This window comes from Haliotis asinina, chromosome 5 (assembly GCF_037392515.1).
Source record: "Haliotis asinina isolate JCU_RB_2024 chromosome 5, JCU_Hal_asi_v2, whole genome shotgun sequence".
NCBI lineage: Eukaryota > Metazoa > Mollusca > Gastropoda > Lepetellida > Haliotidae > Haliotis > Haliotis asinina.
Window position 1 is genome coordinate 20,478,822 of NC_090284.1, and position 13,941 is coordinate 20,492,762.

At 39.7% G+C, this 13,941-nt stretch overlaps 1 protein-coding gene across 7 annotated transcripts in view; it reads right to left on the reverse strand.

Moving 5' to 3' along the window:
* The window catches only part of LOC137283347 (protein pangolin, isoforms A/H/I/S-like), a 65,314-nt gene that overhangs the window by 6,874 nt on the left and 44,499 nt on the right, over nucleotides 1–13,941 (reverse strand). For 2 of the 7 annotated variants that reach the window (XM_067814804.1, XM_067814807.1), the window contains 7 exons: nucleotides 10,446–10,548; nucleotides 9,844–9,934; nucleotides 5,090–5,296; nucleotides 3,827–4,016; nucleotides 2,747–2,909; nucleotides 785–869; nucleotides 208–282 (listed from right to left, as the gene is read on the reverse strand). In XM_067814804.1, coding sequence (XP_067670905.1) covers nucleotides 210–282; nucleotides 785–869; nucleotides 2,747–2,909; nucleotides 3,827–4,016; nucleotides 5,090–5,296; nucleotides 9,844–9,934; nucleotides 10,446–10,548 — 912 coding nt within the window. In that variant the 3' untranslated portion in view covers nucleotides 208–209. Of the gene's footprint in view, nucleotides 1–202; nucleotides 283–784; nucleotides 870–2,746; nucleotides 2,910–3,461; nucleotides 3,661–3,826; nucleotides 4,017–5,089; nucleotides 5,297–9,843; nucleotides 9,935–10,445; nucleotides 10,549–13,941 lie in introns of all 7 variants that reach the window. The other 5 variants (XM_067814805.1, XM_067814808.1, XM_067814802.1 and 2 more) reach the window with 4 other exon arrangements.

The window sequence follows — 13,941 nt, forward strand, 5'->3', positions numbered from 1 at the left end:
TATGTAGATATGTATACACTCCATACAAGCAAGTGGTCAGTGTCCGGTCAGTGTCATGATTGGTTCGTCCCCTGGTCTGTCTATGGTCTAGTCAGGACAGGCTTGCCCTTCACCAGACAGCCTCATGCAAAGCTACTGCAAGCTGCTCACAACACTCAACAAGCAGCCATTGAGCATGCTCCATCGAGATTTTCAAGAATACCTTACTATTATACGTCGGTGGACTTTTTCGTTTCTAATTCAGAGGAACTGTCATGTTCACACTTTGTGTCATGCATCGATCTGAAACGAGACAACATGGCCATTGCAGAAAAGTTCAGCAGCAAATTAACGAAAAAAAAAAAATAAATGAAAAAATTTTTAAAAAAATAAAATGGGAAAAAAATTAAGGAAAAGATTATTTCTGCTGATATTTTGAATGAACCAACTTCTGCTGAATCTTCCTGTATAGGTCTACATAACCATCCTCATGGAACAAACTCATCGAAGACACATGAAGAGTGTCTCATGTCTCGTCCTGCAGAGACAGCTCGGGGCATCCTTGACAAGATCACTTGGGCATGAACAGTCTGACCGAACGTAACTCTTCCAAATCAAGTGTCTGCTGTAGTTTCACCTCCTACATCAAGCCTACAGCCTGTCTGCTGGGAGAAAGGTGGCTAAGAACGGCAGTCGCAGCCTGCCTGTGAGGTTGAGGCAACAACTGCTGGTGGCGATGGGCGGCCAACTACAACTTTTCTGCATTAGCCACTAGTGCCTGAGGAAGCTAGGCAGATGCACTCACCTACAGGGCTTGCACCACTGAGTCTGTTGTTCCATCCCGAACCGAGCACGGCACTTCTTTGCGTGTGTACATTCTGAAACATAAACTGCAGTGCCTAAGATAACATGTCAATTCAAACTGCGGCCAACTGCCCTTTGCAACTTTTTCACAAACAGATAATGACCTGGAATCATCTTAATTGCTGTTATTCCCTGTTCAGCTTGTTATTATCATTTCACTAAATTAAGTTAAACCTACACAATCCACTTCCTGGGTGTCACCGCGGAAAAAGCGACGACCAAATAATCAGATAGGCAAAGAGACCATACAGCACTGAGCACAGCTCCTGCTAACTAGTTCTCACTGCTTCAAACCAGGGGACATGTTCAAATATTGATTTCCAACTTTTTTCCCAAATTAACAGAAAAAAAAGGAGTAGCCAGCGAGATGGAGCTAAGTCTGAAGACACCTTCCCCAAGATCCAAGACACGCATGAGAGTGTACGAGGGTCACGGAGCACAGGATGGTAAGCCTTGACGAGAGATGTACTTGTGACAGGGGCTGATTTACGGTTTCATCATGCACATAACCCACCTAAACATTCTCGCCATCACACATGCAGTTTCCACCAAATTATCAGTCTCACTCCAGAATCCAGCAATTTCACAAGTTAGGGTAATGATTTCCCATACTGGAAACTGTGAGAGTGTAATTGTATTTTTTCGGTATTTTAATCCGCATTAACCCCCATACTAATCAATATCGGCAGCAAGTTGGACTAGCACCGTTGCTTCCACACGCTCAGCCTCCTGCTGCAGGAGTACTGCAGCCCCCGTTCATATCCCTGCCACTATTGTTCATCAGCACGACTTACGGAACAAATCTATAGCAGGGTTTCCATTACTCTCTTTAATTTAACTTTCTACATGATGAAACATAGCCAATAACTTGACTTGCCAATCGTAAGAAATCCACTAACATGTTCATTTGCTCAAAAATATAGAATACCAACTGAGCCAAGCGAGTTCATCTTTTTCCGTCCACATGGCTATTTTTCTGCCCTCTCACTTCCAACTCTGACTGCCCCACTGGTTACCATACGACCAAACCACATAGCGCTCATACCTCTCAACAGAATATTTTAACCCTCAGCAGGACAGGCAGGGTGAATGTCTATCTTGGTCCTGTCTTGTTAAGTTTTCCCAATTTTCCCTACCTTCCAGCTGTATTAATTCCTATGTATTAATGACTTACCCATTCAGTTAAAAGAAAATATGACAATCTTCAGTTAGATTTATGGCAACCAGAACATACCTTTTTCTCTTATAGCGCGTAATTTCGAGTGTCAAAATGTTAGCCCTTAACTATGCACTTGATAAATTTCCAGACCAAGGTTTTAAATGTTCACAGCTCAAAGCAAACACTTGACCAGGACAACCCTAATGCTGTGCTAATTGAAAATACCACATAATGTCGAGAAACAGATTTGCTATGATTACATAACAAACATTAAACGTAACAAACATATTCCCTATATAAACAACCGATACAAAGATCTATGTGCAATAAGGCAGACCCAGTACATAGGGTAAATTATTAAAATTAAAACAATTATAGCTATAAGATGCAAGCACTGCATCAGTGACAGTAGAATTTTGCACAGCTTTGAGCGATATTCCATAAAAATTATCATGCTGAACACAGAAATGGTCTCGAAGCATGCTACTCATGTAGAGAATTGAACCCAGACAGATGAGTAGCCACATTACCCTCACGGCTAACCAGCCTTTATGCCGCCTTCATATTTCTAGCAGTATCACAGCAGTGGACACCAGAAATGGGCTTCGCACAATGTACAGATGTGGGGAATCGAACCAGGGTCTTATGCGTGATAAGCAAACACATTAATCAGAAGGTTATCCTTCCGCCACTCTGAGACATGAACAACTGGTTGCAATGTTCCATACAATCAATGAGTATTACCTTTATTTTCACCAGGGCCGTCTTTTTTCCGTTTCTTTTTCTTGGCATGTGACGCATAGTTATCTCTAGCTGACCACCCTGGATACAGCTGCAGATGAAGTTCCTTTTCTTTCCGTGCCATGTCGTAGTATTTGGACTGCTCACCCCGGTCTAATGCATGCCACTGGAACAAACCACAGTCAACATTCAAACATCCACAAAGTAAACCTTACAACAAAACATGTCCAGCTATTTCTGAACTCATTTCATTACGAAGCTAGATTCTTTCTGATTCACTTCAACAGCTATTACACAATATCTTTAATGCAATAAGTAATTTAGCATCTACAAATAGAAGACGAACATCCAAAAACCTGTAACACATAATCTGTTTTGAATGTCAGATATGTCTTAATGAATAATAAATAAACAGATTTATTACAAACAATATTAGTAATGAGTAATTCTGCAGTAATATTCCGTTTAACCAGATAGCTTTTTAACAAACCGAACGAATGTTTCTAAAAGCTGATGTGAACTCATGTTAGTATAGACAAATGGAAACATGTATGGTGACATACTATGAATTGCCAAACTGAACACAGACAGGAGGGCCTCCCTACGTAAGCCTGAGAGGAGTTTTACAAACAGCCTATCCATAGGAGGAGGAGAGTGAGAAATACTAGGTCTTGTCTTGTATACTGGTCTGAAGAAGTCAGCGTGGAGCTCAACTCACCTTCTTCCCTAAAATCTGATTAATAGCTGCCGATTCTTTCAGCGTACAGTCTGCGATAACCTTTGCTCGCATTTCTTTCATAAACAACATGAACGCATTTAGAGGTTTCTTAACATAGGGCTTTTTCTTCTGGGTATTTTCCCCACTTCGGCTATTACTGCCAGAACTCTCCTCACCAGGGTTCGAACTTAACGTGGGCCTGAAAAATGACAAGAAAACCATGGACTTAACACTCAGATCCCTGGTGGTCGGTCGGTCGGTGTCAGTAAAGAGTTACATGTGGCTTATCTAATCAGGCTGGGAGTCACGGCTTTCATGTTCAATTTGCCAAAACATAGCAGTGACGGGAACTAACATGGACCTACCCTTCGGCCTAATATCTGGTTAATAGCTGCTGATTCTCTAAGTGTGCACTCAGCTATAACTTTGGGTCTCATTTCTTTCATAAATAACATAAATGCATTTAATGGTTTCTTTATATGTGGCTTTTTCTTCTCTGGTTCCGGATTGGGGTTGTTCTGGCAACTATTGGCAGAATCTGGAATATTGCCATGCCTGAAAAGAGACGCAAGCTACATGTAAAACTTTTGCAGGGGTCCGTTATCAAGCTGATCTGTCACCTACACATCAGATATGCTGTGGATGGAGGGCTGCAACAGCAGTAAGCTGGATCTGCTGCAGTAGTCTGCTCAGATTCTGATCCTGGTGCAGACAAACCAGGAAACAGCACTGCTGTGTGGCGACACAACAGTCGCGGGTCATCCAATCCCAGGTAAATCTCTGATATAACAAGCATTGCTTATTGCGATATCCTCTGCCCTAGAACTCTCCTGATGAAATGTCAACAGCTATGTCATACTCACCTGAAAACTCGGCTACAGCTGAAGAAATTTAACCCTTTTCTCACTTTTAACCATCTTTCATTTAAGCTTAACAATCTGGCCGAAATAAGTAACAAGCAGCCACCCACTACATAAACTTCACAACTGTTGTGAACATTGCACATTCTTTTCATTTCCTTAAAACATAAAAATGCAATAAATGTTCAAATGTTTATAAACATTTTAATAATCCCCCCCCATGACAATCTTATCAACAAGACAATCTGTGGAATGCATGGCCGTTAGCTCAGTTGGTTCTCTAGTAAGCTGAGAGTTTGTCAGTCTGTGGAAGGCATTAACGACGATGATGCAATAAAGTACGTTTAACGAGGTGTTAAACGCAGCACTCAATGCAGTACTTGGTGCTCCCTACAGATGTATCAGACTCTCTCGCTTCAGATGTTCTCTCATATCGCTATATCTCATGGAAATTTTTATTGAATATTAGGTACCAAATGATTCCTTCCCCTGTACATATTAAAATCATGAGACACAGATTTCATACACTTGAATCCAAATTAAAATTATTTTTCCTTTCTTTGATATGTAACCAATATCATCAAAACTTAAATATACATTTCCCCCTATAAATGAAACTAAGTCAGCAAACTAAATTTGCTTATATGAACTGACCTCTTTCCAAAGAAAAAGCATTCCTTCATTTGAAAACAATCATGAAATTTAACTGAACTTTTTCTTCGAATATTCAAATAATATAATTGATTTTGCATCATTTCCCCTACCAACCTGTGATTGTCAACGCCCATCGTTTGTGCCCCCATCATCTCTTGTTTTGGTCCCGGACTCATGATTGGGTGGGGTGGCATGCCGGGGTGAGGCAGACCAGGGTGTGGCAGGATCCCTGGGGGGCCCAGCCGTGATATTGAGTTGATTAAAGGTGGATAGGAGCCTGAGAATCCGCCCGAAGAGATTGGGTACCCTGCTGGCCGATGCCTAAATAATAAAAGTGATATTGTTAGTTTGAATAATTTGTAATTCATAACAAAGCCTGAAGAAACTGGATATCCTGCTGCCAAAATGATGGTCAAAGTATTGTCAGCTTGCCCGCAATGCCGCCTTAAGAACACTTTGCTTGTCACAGAATATTGGAAAAATTGTCAGTAGGAATAATTTCATGTTCTAACAGTGCAAAAGAGCAATAATCACCTTATAGCCAAAATTTTATTACTGATTTTTCAAATCAGATGACAGGTAAGACAAAAGGGATATGCTGGACAGTTAAAAGAGCGATCCCATGACAAGATAATTTTTTTCACTTAATCCTTCTGGACAGGGCTTATGAAATACAAAGCTTCTTAACTTGCAACAATCCACAGGCGTATATTTCAAATTAATTCAGTCCTTTAAAATTTCAGAAACTAATTTCAACATCTGATTTACAACAGCATTTCTGGGTTACAAAACGGTATCACGATCACCACTGTGGTTTGAAATTGTGATAGCTGGTGAACAGTGCCAAAGGCAAAGTGCTAGTACGTGTATATATGAATATCAACATCAGGCACTTCAAAAGTCTGCTTTGGAGCATTACTTTGTATGGCCAGCACAACACTCAAGTATATGCACTTAATACAATAACAATCATTGCCATATATTTTTAATAAGTCTTTGAAAACCAAAACCATTTTGTCTAATCACAATAAAATTATATCCACGAATTCATCATTTTGATTCTTGTAGCAAACTGATCAAATGAAATAATTTTATTTATATTTTATGCAATGATCCAAAAATAAAACTTGATTCAGTTTTTTCTAATAGATTTGAGGAATAAAAACTAGAGATAGGAGCCAACAAAATGACAAAAGGGACGGACAGTTATTCTGCTTAACGCTCCCGCTCCACTGTCCAATTTCAAATTAATTCACCTGCTATTCGACAATGGATATAAGAACCCGACAATAATTCCCTCCTAAAAATCAGTTACAGTTTAAAAAATTTAATTACAGCATAACACTGGTAAGTTGTTCAGAGTGAAATTTCTAATTTACAGCTGCAGCCTGATGATACTAGGACATTTCAGAACTGTACTCAGTGACATAACACATGTTTCTGTAACCAAACTCACAGACTACAACACTAGTAAATCTGAAAAAGGATTAATAAATATTTCAGCATCATGGTTTGTAAGTCTGATACAATTAAACAGGAACACTGAGCAACACCATAATCATTTATCAGATATTGACAAATGTTCTTTCTCATGTGACTTAAACATGAGCTATGCCACAATAAAAATGTCAAATAAACTTGGCAGAGATGATAATACTGTCATGGCTGCCTAGCTTGCCTTAGTGGCTTGCTTTGCTTCACTATGAGTCAACATTATAGAGGAGAGACCCCATAAGATTCACAAGACACAGGCTTTCTGTTGATGCCATTATTCTACTTTAACCCCTACTTTCGAGACATAAACAGAAAATGTTTTATTATGCTTGATTTTTTTTTTTTGCTTCTCACAAAATGTCAACATCAAACTTGACAAAACTTCCCTGAACAGTTTTATGGAAAGGCACATTTAAGACGCAACACTAATAAACTGACGTGGCTTCATGTAATAGGACCCAAATGTGATCTTGCTGAATATAAAACAATGTTATCTGTCTCACTGATTGAAGATAAGTTATTTTCAAATTATATTCACTATCAAAATAATATTTTTTACTTGTCAAAGAGGTTACATATACTCTGTGCTTAGTTTATTGATAGTATTTTCTATCTTCAGAAAACTTTCCTGTAAGGAAGCTAATGTTGTTTAGTACTTTACTTTGTATCACAAACTTTCATTTTAACTGACTCTTGAAACAACAAATTCACATACACCACCAAACAATACATAATACATTAATATATAAATTTCAAAATTATAATTAGGTCTAGAGCAGAATATGTTTTGTCCTATTCTTGTTGAACAACACTGCAGATAAAACAGAAACATCTGCCATTTTCCCCCAATCCTCAGCATCCTAAAACAAATCTCAATAAAAATTGAAAATTGATACCAGAACATTCTTTAGTGTATTTGTGAACCCTCAGCTGATACTCAATACTGTTTGTATAATAACTGTGGATTAATGTCTTCCTTGTCTGAGGTGATAACCAGGGCTGCCTAGAATGTTTCCTCTAGTCCTGATACCAGCATGACACTGACTGACAGACAGCATGATTAGGAGATGTCACTCGTCCTAAACACAAGTCCTAACATCCTTCGAGGTGAAATGCATGAGTATGTATGTTCACATGTAACACCACCCAAACATCATGTACAGATCATACAAGTCAAAAGTCCTTTTGACAATCAACACAACATGGAAAAGGAAAATGGGCAACCTCGAGCGTTATTATTGGACCAAGTGTGTCAGGTGTTGCTGAACATTTTTTTAAGTCCAGAAAGAAGCCATTTGGCGTGTTTATGTGTACCAGATTCGGAGGGCCAACATGGTTAAGAGCATACCGCCCCGGACAACAGGCCCCGATTCAACAGATGACACAAGTCCCACAATTTTACATTCTATTTATCTTTTCATTTGCTGCGATCCATGGTGGGGTTGTATGGGTACGCAAAGCCGTGACCTGCACTTACGCTAACTTCATAATTGACAATGAATGGAGCCCATATGTTGGACATACTATTCTTATTGCAAAATGGTTGTCCCTGTCATTAATGCTGACCGGCCAGCCATGCTTTTTCCTTTGGCAGCTTGATAAGACAGCAAAAAGCACACTTCCAATTTGGAATGCGACACAACCAAATGGGTACCAATTTGTCTGAGAGCTGTCTGCGATTTACAATAAGCCTTAAATTGAAAATAATAAGCAACTTCTAGTTGTCAATCCCAATTTTATTCAAGCAATGTGGCAGAAAAGAACACAAGACAATAAAACGTGGCAAATCTTTGACAATCTGTACAGCAGAGCGAGCAGTTTTCGGGCTACAACTAGAATTACCAGACGAAAGCTCTCTTTTAATAGCTCTGCCTAACAACACTTCATCCTCGCATTTCGCCTTATTATGTCCATATTTAAATGCTCAGAATAAAAACAGGTGGAGGCTGTTAATTTTGCTACTAATAAATTGTAGCTTCCCCTACGATTAGCGTCAGTGACGACTGAGGCGGCCTATGTTGTGAGCCAGCCTAGAGTAAGGGTGACACAAAGATAGGTGGTTGTCATGTCGCGTCATTGTACACAGCATACCTCCATAACAGTAATAGACCCGGCTCAGTGACGACCTGACTCGGACCTTTCCCAAACGCTGTCGGAGTGTCACCACTATCGTATCAATGTTGCCCGATAATTTCATAACAACATCAAATTTGTGAGGCCCAATTTGCCTTTCAGTTTGGCGTGACACTTATACGACAGTGAAAATTGTACAATAAATGCGATCAAGTGCTGTGTGTAATGTCGGAGTGTGCCACAGTCTGAGGGCTGACCAGTTTATGGTCACTTTCCCTGACATTAATGTCCCTCCCCACCTGTCCGCCTATCCTACAATCCAGTGTCTGTCAATATTATCATCCCACAATTATAAAAAGTATGTTGTTCAATGGGACTTCAGATGCTTTTTAGCTTCCCTTGATTTGAACACACTTTGTTATGAAAAATGTAATTCAATTCTCCTGTATTATTTACTTCAGGGGATCAGAGGAAAAAAACCCTTCACTCTCATGCACATTTTTCTATTTTCTTCATTTTAAAACCCCGACTATTTCACAGATTTCTAAACCTTAACTCTTAATTTCCTTGTGCTCAATTAAACCATGAAAGAATATACACTTAGAAACAGAATGGTAACTTGTAAAAGTTAGAAAATAAGATATCGCAAGTCAGCTTCAGCAAATACAAGGAAAATTTACTAAGTTTATTTGTTTGTTTGTTCAAAATCTGACCACAATTCCTTATTTAGATTTAGATTCCTTTATATTTAGAGGAACTTTATCCAGCTTAATAATCATATTAAATCCAGTGAAACTAACACTAGTTAAACCCTATTCAAATCCCATAATACTATGGTCACTGTATAAAACTGCTGACAGCCAGAAAACGTATGTAGAACATTACATCAGCTCATTGTCATTGGTGGTAGGACATAATGCAAACAAGCCCTGCTAGTCACTGAATTCATCTCTTCTTGTGGAACATAAAGATAGCAAATCTCTACGATTACCAACGCAGGAGCTTGAAATGAGAAGAAAGTGATAATGTTGTAATCCTTAAAGTTTGCATCTCTCTAAACCTACCAGAATGACTTTGAATTCCAAAAATGGGAAATATGCACTGCAGAAATGCGACATCCATCATGCAAAGATGCTAATCTAAGATACGCATAGTGTACATCACCTAACCACAAATATCGTAGACATAAACAAAGATATTGGAGCAGGAACTAATTTTTCTTGAAATGTCATCAGTTTTTGAAGCTAAAAACAAAATTAAGGGAATAAAAACACTTTAAGACAATCATGCAGTCGACTTACCATTGCACTTGCGAGAACTCTGGGTAGAGGTGATGAGGAAACTGCCCCGGAGGTGCGGGATATGTCGCATACATTGGTGGTCGTGGCAACCCTGAAAGGTGAAGAGGAACCTAATGATGAAATATGTTTTCAACAGAATGATACAAATTTCAACAATGCCCTTGGGTGTTGAAATGATGGTGCTTAGCTATCCAGATAAAACCCTTGATATATGCCCCTGGGACAACTGTCAGGAAGACAGCAGGGAAGAGAATCAGCCAATCACATTGTAGATCACGAACTTCAGGTACATCACTATTGGTCGATAAGAGCATACAACAACACAGTCTTTGAAGACGAATCAAATTTAATCACAAAGCTAAGTTAAATATCCATAGAACTTTCATTTCCAGCAAACCAGCATCAAATAACATCACATGAAAGTTTGAAAGATAATTATCTCACAACAGGAGAATGATGAAAATACGCTAATTCATTTGAAGACTCCTGCAAAACAAATTACCTAACCTCTATGAACAACAATGTCTACAAATATTTCCTAAGAGGGAAAAAAACCCAACATATTCCGACTGTGATGTGATGGTACGAGGATGAGAGGTTACCTGTTTTGGGGTCCGTGTGGACGGGCGGTATGCCCATGTGTGCGGGTGGTGGTGAGCCGAAGTACGGGTAGGGCGGCTGCACCATTCCTATTTTGCTACAGCCCTGCAAAATACAACAGCAACACCACAAATTAGCAAACATCAAACGCAAAACTTAAATACCATCGTGATGAATACAATGTACATGAAAGCCTTTTTGTGCACACTAAATGGCCTAAGTTGAAATAATACTGTCTAATTAATTTGTAGAAGAGAGCAATTTTTCTTTCATTTGGAAGCTGTCTGCATGCAAACTATATGGGTAATTTGCGTATGACATCACAGAGACATTGCACGGCTATCTCAAGCGAGATCAAAAGCAGAGGCCAGAAAGCGGGAAGCTAGCATTGAATCGTGCTCTTTTCCGTTAGGGTTATAATCCTTAATTGACGTTGTAACTTGATTACGAGATGACTCTACAAAATTACCGTTCCAATTAAGGCGAACTAGGGTTATGGCTTGAAATCAAAAGGTTACCTGATCACCTGGGCCTCAGCCAACATCAAAGGCATCTCCCAGCTAGTGGGTCTCCGAGCATTTAATAATCTCATTTCAAACAAAATACACATCAAGCAATCCTTCTACCACTAGCAACATGGACAGGAACCAACAATGGTATGCTGGTGGCTGTCCGTGGCATATCCTGTTGGCTGACCAACAGATTGGAAAGGGCACTCCCACCTCATACAATCAATCTCTCAATAAATAGGGGTAGAACTAATATAATCCAAACAGTAATAAGAAAACATCAAAAATAATTAGCTTTCAAACAATTTTCAATATCAGGCAAACCGGCTTGGGCTGTACTAGTTCCAATTGTTGATTAAGAGTTAATATTATTTCAAACTGTAGTTGAAAAGGAACACGAAAGCAAGTCAAGTAATGTCTATTAATTATCATTACTACAGAGAGTATCTTAGTTATGAAAAAGAAAAGCACACTATCCTCATGATCTAAACTGACAAGCGTGTTACAAAACCATTTTGAAAAATAGGTTCTTTGAAGAAACGGACATCAAAGCTTAATTAATTATTTCATGTTACTGACATCCGACATTCTAATTGGGTTTACAAAACAATACATATCTCTACCCTTATCCCTTGATCAGTCTGGACCAAGGAAGCTCGGTGAACATCTTCCCTAATAATAAATCATAAACATTTTGTCCAACATTTGCGATCTGGGAAACTGTTGTATCTGCTTCCAATTATTCAAATGTGAAGGTAGGGGCCTACTTCTCTTGGGTCTATTTAAATCACTCAGATACATGAAATGATAGAGTCACATTCCAGCAGATTACGGCGTATCAGTCCACCTGCCTCACAGTTGATGGAGATGCTCAATGCACACTTCGTGCTGCAACCTGTGGCATTAGATCTGGTTTACCCAGTTCAAACCAGAGATAAGAAGGTCCAGAACATTAATTGAAACAAAAAATCCAGAAAATGCCTATAAAGACTTTTTATCAATTTTACAATCTCTGTTGTGCAATAACAATTCTGTTTTTGCTTAATAATTTTGTTTATTCATGCTCGGATTTGAAACCATTGGCTGATGTCATGAACACTCAATGTTTGGGTATGGTCTCTGGTTATGGGGACTATTCAAATCCCAATCCTTGCAGTAGGCCTTTAGAGATGTGACAAAAGAGCAAATACTGGAAACATAATGAACAGATGAAGGTACACAATCTGATTGGCAAAGTCTAGTGTTTCTGTAAGTTAAATGATTGCTGAATTTGTTGGATCAACAGCTATTGAGAACAGCACAGGTACAAACAAAACCTGTGCCCTATGTACCAATGATTTAATCCAGAACGTATGTGTGTGATGTTGGATGTAGCCAATCACATCAAGGTCAGCGGATAATTTACAGAGCAAACACTGGTCCAGTGACCATTGGTTCCACCTCAAACTGGGAGGCACATATTGGCACATTCAACTCCCGACTCAGCGCTATGTGTATCAAGCAGGCTGGCTCAATAAGTAGAAGCACCAGGAGAATGATCATTTAGAGGCCTGTGTTGTTCGCAACACAAGGGGAGTTCACCTCTGAATGTGTCACACACCATTGACTCCTATACAAGTGTAATTATGGCAAACATATTGCCCATCTACAGCATCTAAATGTGATTTGTGATGTAAGTCAAGCATGAGCTCTGAAGAGATGGGCAGAGAAATCAATGGCAGGCACGATGCAAGGCTTACTTCTACCAGAGATTATGCCACACTCACAACTCGTACTGTAATAACGGTTCTAAATGCTCCCCTGTCGACATGTGAAAAAACTTTGGATGATGCAAATTGGTGCCAGGCCCGCCTCGGTCACGTAGATGTGTATAGACTCTGAAACATGTGCATTACCACGCTGACAGGAACAAAGAATGCAGAATAATATTCTTGCTACTTCAAGCTGGTGGGGCCTCTTCCCCCGACAAAAACCCTACCCCTTGGGACAGATCATGAAATCTGTTTTAGTGGAGAGAGCTAATATTTACAAAGCCAGCCTCCCAGGAGATATGAAAAGAGTCTTCCTAATCAATTGTATTTACACATTGCAGTCAGTGGGATTCAACTGCTCCTCTGAAACAGCCCACAGCTCTGACGCAATCCCACCCCTCCACCATGGGAGATTTAGAATCAGACCCCGGGCTGCCTCACAATAAAACACCAAGCAAAATTGAGCTTTCCAACAACCGGTTTGTGCATACTGTGGGATACACCATGGCCAGGCTTGTGGGGTATTTGTGTAGAAAACACTAGTATTGAATGGTAGCTAAATCCGTGCAAGAGCATCAGTATTTAATAATAGCTGTGGGTCTATTCCACAAACATGCTGATGATGTTGGTTTCATTGGACACCTCCTCCAGCAATCTCTCCGCGACAGTCAGAATGGTCCACGTGAAAGAAGCTGGGACGAATGGTGCCACACACACATCTACAGTCAACACAAACATGCCAGTCAGTCTGTCACCATCCTAACACATAATGGTGTCAGTCAACAAAGATGTGTCTCCTTCTCTTGATAATAGGTGGATCTAGCATGGCCGATGGTCATCTGTTGTGTTGCTGATCAGTAAACCCCCAACCATGTGGATTTAGTTGCAACCCATCTGATCTCTTCCTGATCAGTCTGGTGGTTGATGCCTACATAGTTCTAAGATACAGTTCCAGAATGTTGGCCTACACTTTCCTGATCAATCTAACAAGGAACTCTTATCATATTTGGATACTGTTCACACTGTCTGCCTGTCAACTAGATCTCAGGAATATAATTATCTGGTCTCACAAGTCTCAGTTACCTAGCTTATCAACCTAAACTATAGAATCTGGAACAGGTTTATGAACTACTGCCTGAAGTGTCAAAATCGAAGCTTACACACCTGACATAGCATTAGGCTTGTCACCGATGTTGATAGTGACATCCCAGAGATACAACCTGTTTCAGATGCTCAGT